Genomic DNA, 9,809 nt, shown 5'->3' on the forward strand with positions numbered 1-9,809 from the left:
AATAAGGAATCCCGTATTTCTCAAACTAAATATGCGAAGATAATAGGTAGTGTAATATTTCTCATGAATTATACACGACCTGATATTGCTTATGCTGTTAGTAGATTGAGTAAATATACTCACAACCCTAGTAGTGAACACTGGAATGTTCTTCATCATTTGCTAAAGTATTTGAGAGGTACTATGGATTGGTGTTTGCATTTTAATAAATTTCCTGGTGTTTTAGAAGGATTTTGTGATGCAAACTGGGTTGCGGACAATGATGAAGTTAGCTCCACTAGTGGCTATGTGTTTACTTTGGGTGCATGTGCTGTTTCATGGAAGTCTTCAAAACAGACTTCAATAGCACGATCTACTATGAAGCATTACTCTTGAGTTGGCCTGGCAAGAAGCCAAGTGGTTGAGAAACTTATTGGCAGACATGCCTTTGTGGGAAAGACAAGTTTCACCAGTCTCTCTATATTGTGACTCACATGCAGCAATTGAAATTGTCAAAAATAGTGTGTACAAATGAAAAAAGAAGACATATCCGCATTAGACATGGTGCTGTAAAAAAATTATTGAAACATGGTGTTATTTCCTTAGAATATGTAAGATCCAAAAGATATTTGGCAGATCCTTTAACCAAGGATTTGGCAAGGAGAGTTATCCTTGAAACGTCGAGGAGGATGGGGCTAAAGCTCATGGATTGAGGAAGTATGATGGATACCCGTTTGTGGTCAAACGAAGCTATATGAGACCTCAATATGCACTATATTTCCTATCCCTATGGCGTGTGGTAGTGCTTTATAAGGTTGAGCTTATTTTTCTCTTAATGATTCCATAGCGTTAAGGTGGTCTATGTGTAGATAGACTTGATGGAATCACCTATGTGAGTGTAAAGGTGCAGTCGCCTTTATGAAAGACTTGGGATGTCTTTTAGAGTACTCATGAGCCTAAGCTGTGTGCATGACCATAAAAGCACTTTGTTAGTACCGCAGAGTTTACATAAAATTAAGGATATAGTATGTGTTGTGGGGGTCTCAACTAATGTTCATTCAGTTCAAGAGTACTTTACTTTGTGGATGTTAGTTGTTGCCTCATTTCACTACGTGTCAATTCAAATCAAAAGATATTGATACTTAAGTACATGTTCCTTCTTTTGCCCATAATTGTTCTTATTCTAATTTTGTCTTTGTATTATTGGGGTTTTGTTGGTATTATTTATACTTGGTGATGCAAAGTCAAAGATTTTTTATGGTCCTTTTTTCTTCTTTACTTCTTTGTCTTTTGTGAAAGATAAAGTGTCCCTCATTGGTTGTGGAAAGTCTTTTTTTCTCTCTTTATATTGAATTGGTCTTTGTTGGGCTTGTAAAGAGCTAGTAAAAGAGAGTGGCCTCGCGCACATGAGAAATTGGTTCTGAAGGCAAAACGGGTCGATTTGCCCCCCTGCACGCCAGATATGCGTGAGACCTATTCCAAATTTGATTTTGCTAAAATTATATCTTCATGTGTTGAGCTTACCAGATATGTCCAAATTCATTCTCTTTGAATTGAATTTTATAACGTTTCATTTTTTTTTTTTTGTAATTGCCATGCTTTACTTTCTGTAATAGTTGTGTTTAATTTTTTATAACAGTTGTGGTTAATTTTTGTAACAGCTCCATCTTTAATTTCTGTAACAGCTACAGATTAATTTTTTCATCTGTAACTATCCAACAGCTTTGCCTATAAAAGACAGTCTTCTTTGTGAATTATCCAACACAGAACACACCTTCATCTTCTCTTCTTTCTGGGCAGTTATTTTTTTTGCAAATTCTAAACGTCCAACAACGAGTGTACGTGTTTGGAGGTGATGTGGAACCTTGGGGAGCGGCCAGTATTAACAATTTGCACTCAGTTGGGTCGAAATCGCTTTCAAGGCAGTGACTTGCCACGATACAGTATTTTAATAAGTTATTTTTGTTTTCTTCTTTTTATTAGTCAATATTATCTACTCATTTTTTTCAATATTATTTACTCATTTTTCTTACGAGCACTCGACGACAACTTTGTTGGTAAGTTAGAGAGAAACTTCATCGTTCAAAATGTGCCGATCGATTTTCTTTTATACAAGAAACTTACTCATTAATTTTTCTAAATTTATTGGGAGGAGGGGCCCATGAATTAAAGAAAAGAGAAGGGAAAAAAGGGGAAAGACGAACCATGCACTTAATTGGTAATAACGATAAAATTATACTCTAGTATCAGATTCCCATTTTGCACCCTTTTGTTTTTGCTTCAATTTTCTTCTCTTCAAAGTTGGTGTCGGTGGGAAGGAAAAAAATGCGACTTGCTTTCTCTTTTCCATATATTATTCTGCTGTGGTGGTAAAGTCGAGAAGAAACTTTATTGCGATTTTGGTCTTTAAAAAGAGCTTTAGTTTTTTCTTTTTTTTTTTAAAAAAAAATAGTCAGGAGTGGCGTGTGTTTAAGTTGTTGATTTCTGATTTGGAAACTACAACAACATATTTAGTATAATCTCACAAGGAGGTCTGAGAAGGGTAGTGTTAGACTTTATTCCTATCTTGTGAAAGTAAAGATGCTATTTCCTATAGACTTTCGGCTCAAAAAAAATATAACCGCAGCAGTTTGGGTAAATAAATACGGCAAAGGAAAATCTATGTAAAGGGAAGCAGTAACCATAGCCAGAAAAAGATAACTGAAACAAGAAACGTCAAATAGTATTAGAAATTTAAGAATATGAAATATGAGAATACGCTCGTACTACAGGTACAGAAAAACAAAACAATACAGGTACAAAAAGAATTAGACTCGACTACTTACTAACCTACTACCTTAATCCTCGATCTCCAGACACTACTATCAAGGATCGTGTCTTCGACATGCCGAAAGTACGCCAAGTCCTTTTTAATCACTTCTCTCTAATACTTCTCGGCCTACCTCTACCTCTCCTTGGCCCCACCATAGCCAACATCTCACACCTCCTCACTGGGGCATCTGTGCATCTGCTTTTCACATTTTCGTACCATCTCAATCTCGCTTCCTGCATCTTGTCTATCACGGAGGCCACTCGCGCCTTGTCCCCGATGTCTTCATTCCTAATCATATCTTTCCTAGTATGCCCATACACCTATCTCAACATCATTTCTGTTACTTTCATCTTCTGAATAAGAGAGATTTTAACTAGCCAATATTCTATCCAATACAACATAATCGATCTAATAACTACTTTATAAAACTTAATTTTGAGTCGCAGTGCACTAGAACCTCTTTGCCTTTTCTTTTCCCTTAAGAAAAAAGGTTTATAACCTATTGGGGAAAAAAGGAAGACTCTAATCATACTTGGATTCCAACAAATGAAAGTGTTTTGTGTGTGTACATTTTTGTCGTGTCTCAAAAAACAGTCTGAACAATAACTCTCTATTCTCTAGTCTTCTCTAGTCTTTTCTAAGCAATTTTCAGATCTCTATCTATTACAAAACCAACGGTCATATTCTCAGTCTTTTTATTTTCTCAGTCTTAACTACCAATTCTTCATATATATATATATAACCGTTTCTTAAACGGCTATTACCTCTTTATTTACATTTCGTTCCCTTTTACAATTCCTGTAACCGAACAAAGAAAATGTCTCCCAAATTCTCATTTTCTCTCCTTTTATTCTCTCTACTCTCCACCCTCTGTGCTGCCCAAGGCGGCAGCAGCAGCGGCGGAGGGGGTACGGTTGAGTTGTGGTGTGTGGCAAAGAACAACGCAGAAGATGCTGCACTTCAGTCGGCGATTGATTGGGCTTGTGGGCCTGGAGGTGCTAATTGTGGGCCTATACAGCCAGGTGGACCTTGCTATGATGCTTCCGACATCCAGAAAACGGCGTCGTATGCTTTCAATGATTACTTCATTAGGCATGGTATGACTCAGGATGCTTGTAATTTCGATAACGCCGCTGCTCTCATTTCTATAAATCCCAGTGAGTACTTTACTTTTGAACTTTCATATCCGTATAATTTCGTTACTGAAATTGTTCTTTAATTTGTTTTTCTGGTTTCTGTTTTTCTTGTATAAACTTTTTTCAGGTCATGGTGGATGTAAATTTCCATCCAGGTAACTGTTATCGATTGTGCTAGAAGATCTTACTGTTGCCTTAAACGTGAATTATTTATTACTCCCTCCGATTTATGTGAACCTTTTGAAATTTGTGGTTCGAAACAACTCAAAAAGGGATCCACAGTATTTGTGTGGTTATAAAAGCTTTTCACGTAGAATTGGGAATTTAAGCTAAATTGTTTTCAAATTTAGAAAGTGTTCATTCTTTTTGGAACGGACCTAAAAGGAAATAGGTAGGGAGTAGTATATTACTAAATCTTATGAGTAAAACTTAAAGTAGAGTAAATAGAGTTTTATATGGTAATTAATCATTTTAAAAAAGGAAAATGGAATAGTATTAGAATCAATCAAAATAGAATAAAAGCTTATATTTGATTCATGTTCGAGGATACAACTTAGCTTTGCGAAAAAAGAATGAAGAAGAGTTGCAATATGCTTTAAGGTTGTTATTCTCTGCTCTTGATCGATATTGGCCTTGTTAATTAGGAACTACTTTTGCGTGTAACATGAGACAGAGGTGGACCTAGAATTTGAAGGTCGGAGGTACATTTTGTCGGAGGTACATTTTGAATTTAACTAAAATCTACCTTGTATGTAGGGTGTCCACTACTAATATATCACTATTTTCTAAAGACATACATATATACATGAAATTGTTGCCGAACTTTATGATTGCCAGTGACACCTCTTTTAGGTCCGCCTCTGAGTCATGAGAGCCTTATTTGGTTGGTTTTTTGGTTATGTTGATGGTCCTTAATTTTGTTGGATAGGATCAGAAAGAATGCACTAATCATCTTCTTATTCCTATAATCCAGTTGAATCGGATAAAACACTGCATACATCGCAAGCTTTATCACATTTATCAGTAGGATTTTCTCAAACCACTAGAAAAGTATCTATCTTTTCTGTAGTATTTTGGTGTTGCTTTATGATCTCCGGTATAGACTTCAGTTTTTGAGGTATCTTTGTGCATCGTTGTGCAGCAAAAATAGGAGTGGAAATTTTAGTGGGTCAACGAATGTGGGATTAGGTCCGACTTCAGAAGATTTGAGTACCAGCAGTTATATTCCCAGGAGGTGGATATATATCTTGATGGCAATCAATTTGCTGTTTCCAAGTCTGCTGATTTTGTGACAACGCAAGAATCTAGTCTCAGTCCCACTGTATGTAGTGTAGTGTAAACAGTTTTGTTGGGCAGCTCAAGAGCTGCTGCAGGTATTTGATGTTAGTTGCACGGGTTCTCCAAAATCTTGAAGGCCAGAATTGAAGAAATATCCTAAAAATATGTCTTCTTATTTGTTAATCAAGATGTGGTATGTAATGCTAACTTTAGAAATTGCAATTAGAACTTTCTCCTTGATTGCAAGTCTGAACCACCATTGTAAATCTGAGCATTCATCTTTAAAATGAGTTGCTAGCTGTTCTACCTTTTGGTACTTATCTGAGCTTGGATTGGATTCCGGGTGGACTTGTCATTCCAGTTATTTAGGGTCGTTTGGTAGGGTGTATAAGAGTAGTACCGAATAATGTGTATTTGTTTGGTAGGGCTGGGATTATTTCTTATACATGGTCTGGTTTGGTGTAAAAATAACATGCATTGCATAGGGTGTTTACATGCTTATCCATGTATTAAAACTATGGTATTACTAATGTCATGGTTTGCTATGTATTGGTTATACATAGGATAATACCAAATAAACACTATCAAATAAGGGATTAATAATACTAAAGCTAATACATGTATTATTTTCCCCGAGTATATTCTATCAAACGAACTCTTTGTTCAGTCCCAATGAGACCTAACTGTACGTGCAAGGCTGAGGTGCATCTTTCTTTACAATAAATTGTGTCAACATAGTATATCCTATTGAATAACTGGTCATTTTCATCATCTCACTGGAAAAATGAGTAGCATCAGAATTTCTTTTTTGAAATGAAATCTATGGGTCAACTGATTGTACAAAACTGGGATGCAACTATATGTGGACCTAGAAAGCTGAAGTGTCCCCAGAAAGGGCTTATTTGGTTAAGTGAGACTTTTAGTTTGTTGGACTAACCTCGTATTAGGCTTGGTTTGAGTTAATTAATGAAGTTCAAGCAAGGAAGAAATGTTAGAAAAAATTCAGAACTTTTATCGATGTGATCTAAATAATCTTCATATTGTAAAGAACATATATAGCTCAAAATCAACTTAAAATTACTACTTCCATATTAAGGACCTATCATAAGTACTCTAGACCAGCTTACCTGAAACAGGTAATAGCTCGATTATGGTCAAATTTTGTGTACCAATGTTTATTCTACGCAAAACACAAATAGGAAAAACTTGTTCAACGGTTGGACAATAGACTGTTTTTCTTAATATCTGACTTTGGAAGATGAAGCCGGCCGCTTTTGAACAAATTTTAGTATGCTTTGCCACTTGAATATATACAGCTTAGGTCAATGGTTGATAAAGTACGCAAAGCATGCAATCAGTATATATATTTAAAAAGGGATCAGCCTCACCTAATTCTTGGATTCTCTTTAATCAATATGACTAATAATCACGTTCATCTTTAGGTTACCAAATGCCATAATCATTTCTTGGACCTTAGCAAATCATAATCACCTTAGCTAATCCAATTTCCCTTTTATGCACCAAATGAAGTGATCAGTCTAGCAATGAACTTCCTATTGACGTACTGTAGGATTTAACTTATATTCACCAATAGAGAAATGGATAGTACAGTCTTAACCAGGGGCGGATCTAGGGTGTAAGATACGGGTTCCCGGGAACCCAGTAACTTTTGCGTAGACCCTGTATTTTTGTTAAAAAAAATTAAGTTAAGACTCTTAACTTGCTACAAGATGTTGCTTGTCTTGTTCTTTAGGTGACTAATTCCGTTGTTTATGAATAGCTAGTTATTCTATAATTAAATTTTTAAATTTAAATGACCTGATAGGGTAAAAAGCTTTTTTACTATGATGGTGTTTGGCTAAGCTTATAAGCTGGTCAAACTGGCTTATAAACACTTTTTGGCTTATCTACGCGTTTGGTAAAATTAAAAGTGCTTATAAGCCAAAAATAAGCCAAAAGCCATAAGTTGGTCTCCCCCAACTTATCAAATTTCAGCTTATAAGCAGTTTAAGTTTGACCAAAATATTTACTATTCGATCCCTAAAATACTTCTTTTTAAAACAAAACTCTTCGTATACCCATTTCTTTAGCTGCATATTATTAATTTCAACACTTTTATTCAAACACGTAACTGCTTATTTTTTAAATCAACTTCAGCACTTAAAAGTGCTTCTTAGCACCTAATACTTATCAGCTACTCTAAATCAGCAAAGCCAAACGGGCTCTATATATAAAAGTGAAACTCATTAATATATGATATACACAAAACTCATTAATGTAACCAAAATCTTCTTTCAGATTAAAATGTACTGATGGAAAAAGAATTGTAGAACACTGTAGCCGGAGTAATAAATCATCTATTTTTGTCATGTACTTTGTGTGTGTATACAAGAAAGCTATGGGACAGAGCTGGTACCATGGCTAAGAAGTGAAGCCATGGAGATTCAAATTTGAACAAAAAAAAAACATACCTAATTGCACTATATTAATCATTGTCTCTCAAGATCAATATTTATACCATCTTCTTCACCACAAGATTGAACCGCTTGAAATCGTGTTGATGATATTTCCCTGCTAAGCATCCTCCTAAACGAGCTTAATCTCGAACTTGGTCCACTATTTTTTGCTAATGATGATGATGAAGGCTGTGTTAATCCGCAATCTGAACTCCCTTCAATATTTATAGCTACAAAGGAATCACCACCCTCGAGCGGCGGAGTGCGGCCTACAAAGCCCTCTCGGGGCTCCGGCAATAACCGGGGCTCCGCCTCAGTCCGGCAAATTGGACACTTTGATTGAGAAACCAACCATTTATCAATACACTCTACATGAAAAATGTGGTTGCAATTAGGCAAAGTCCTAGCCGTTTCACCATCTTCAAAAACGCTCAAACAAATCGTGCACTCAACAGAATTATTTTCTTTACCACCATATGCAGGATTAGTATTTTGCTTGAAAGTAAATACAGGAAGTGAAGCTATAACGGACGGTTCGAGTCCTTGTTTGGGTGGCTCAACATGGGCGGCGCTTAATTGTCGAAGCGCCGCCCGTTGTCGAGCTTGGCGTCTAAGCACACACCTTGCGTATATATGAAGGAGGCTAACGAAGAAAATAACTATAGATAATGAAATTATGGCTGTTAACATGATCTTGCTGTTAAGATCATATTTCTTTGTTCTCTGGTGATCCCAAAACGGGTGATCATCATCGTCAAATCCCATGATGAGGAGTCAGAGGAGGGTAGGAGAAAGGGTGAATGGGTGATACAATATTATTGGAGTGGTTCTATGTTTGGTAAGTCAATTTCAAGAACCAGTTTATAAAAGGTTGTCTTGGTTTGGTAATAATATATAGACAATGAAAGAAAACAACGAACCATGTGAGTATGTATACGAAGAAAGTATATATTTTCAATGGGATTGACTTGTTGAATATTGACCTTCTTTTTGGACGAAATCCTGCAAACCAAAAAAGAGAAAGGGGTATGAGATCTTTTCATTCAACTCATAAATTGTGAATCTTAACTACAAGAAATAGTTAGCACCTCTATTTATAATATTGTAAATCCCACTTTGAGTAGAACTAGAAAACCTATTTCCATATGAATTTTGCTAATAATCCTATATAGACATGAATTCAAGAAACTATCATATATAAAATCCTAAATAATTTGATTTTTTATTCTTATTTAATTTAGAAATTAATAAATATCAAATCCTAAATAATTTAGGTTTTCGACTCTTTGCAAAACTTATTTTATTTAATTATTTAATAACGATGGTGTCGGATTGGGTTTCTAGTTAGGGTCCCATTGTTCCAAATGTCATTTTTTTTTGGGTTTCTGAGAAAACTAGTAAACTATTAACCTAGTTGTTGAATTATTAAACAAGCAATGCTTAAACGGCACAGTAACTACTTTATTTTTTCAAAATAGAGAAAAATTTAGTTGGTCGACTAAGGTGAATTATGAATTTTTTTTGGGGCTTATCCTTTGAAATTATATATCTCATTTTCTCCTTTAATTTTCTGTTTAAACTTCAATAACTTTTTTTTTCTTTCTATAAGAGTCACTTTTCCATCAGAAATTGTTACAATAAAATTGATGCTTTTACTATATATGTTGCTTGTATAGTTGCATTTATACGCTATTAAAGTTCAATTAACTATATTCTCAAAACTTTCTCTCTATTTATTCACTGAAGTTGCATCTAAAAGTTATTGAAAACTAAAATAAAACTTAGAAGTATTATAATTGTAAAAGATTAATTGAAGACATACTACAAATTTGGAACCACAACTTTATTGAGCTCAAGTGGATTTTATAAATATCGGTCAAAAATATATTAGAAGTATCGTCATGTCCAGAGAAAAAATTAAGACGCGAATATGAATTTACTCAATTACTAGTATTAGTACCCTCGCGGATGCGCGGACACTAATCATATCAAATATTTAAGTTATTTGAATTGTATGTAAATAATCTTAAAATTTACACTTTCTCAGTAAATATAGATAATCATTGGATATTAACTACATGAGAAAAATTAATTATTTCTTCTATTTTTCTTTTTTGATACCATTCTTGCCGGTGTCATTGGATCATA

At 34.9% G+C, this 9,809-nt stretch overlaps 2 protein-coding genes across 2 annotated transcripts; one reads left to right on the forward strand and one right to left on the reverse strand.

Annotated features, from left to right (window-relative positions):
- The first annotated feature begins 3,240 nt into the window (after window positions 1–3,240).
- LOC109213466 (PLASMODESMATA CALLOSE-BINDING PROTEIN 5-like) lies at window positions 3,241–5,687 on the forward strand. Its single transcript, XM_019377265.1, has 3 exons — window positions 3,241–3,948; window positions 4,055–4,082; window positions 5,069–5,687. Exons 1-3 carry the CDS (start codon window positions 3,609–3,611, stop codon window positions 5,217–5,219), a joined length of 519 nt encoding a protein of 172 aa, XP_019232810.1. The 5' UTR covers window positions 3,241–3,608; the 3' UTR covers window positions 5,220–5,687.
- A 1,794-nt stretch (window positions 5,688–7,481) lies between these two features.
- LOC109213464 (E3 ubiquitin-protein ligase ATL41-like) lies at window positions 7,482–8,660 on the reverse strand. The gene has a single exon (XM_019377264.1). It carries the CDS (start codon window positions 8,424–8,426, stop codon window positions 7,695–7,697), a length of 732 nt encoding a protein of 243 aa, XP_019232809.1. The 5' UTR covers window positions 8,427–8,660; the 3' UTR covers window positions 7,482–7,694.
- Between the last annotated feature and the right edge of the window lie 1,149 nt (window positions 8,661–9,809).

Source organism: Nicotiana attenuata, unplaced genomic scaffold (genome assembly GCF_001879085.1).
Source record: "Nicotiana attenuata strain UT unplaced genomic scaffold, NIATTr2, whole genome shotgun sequence".
Taxonomy (NCBI): Eukaryota; Viridiplantae; Streptophyta; class Magnoliopsida; order Solanales; family Solanaceae; genus Nicotiana; species Nicotiana attenuata.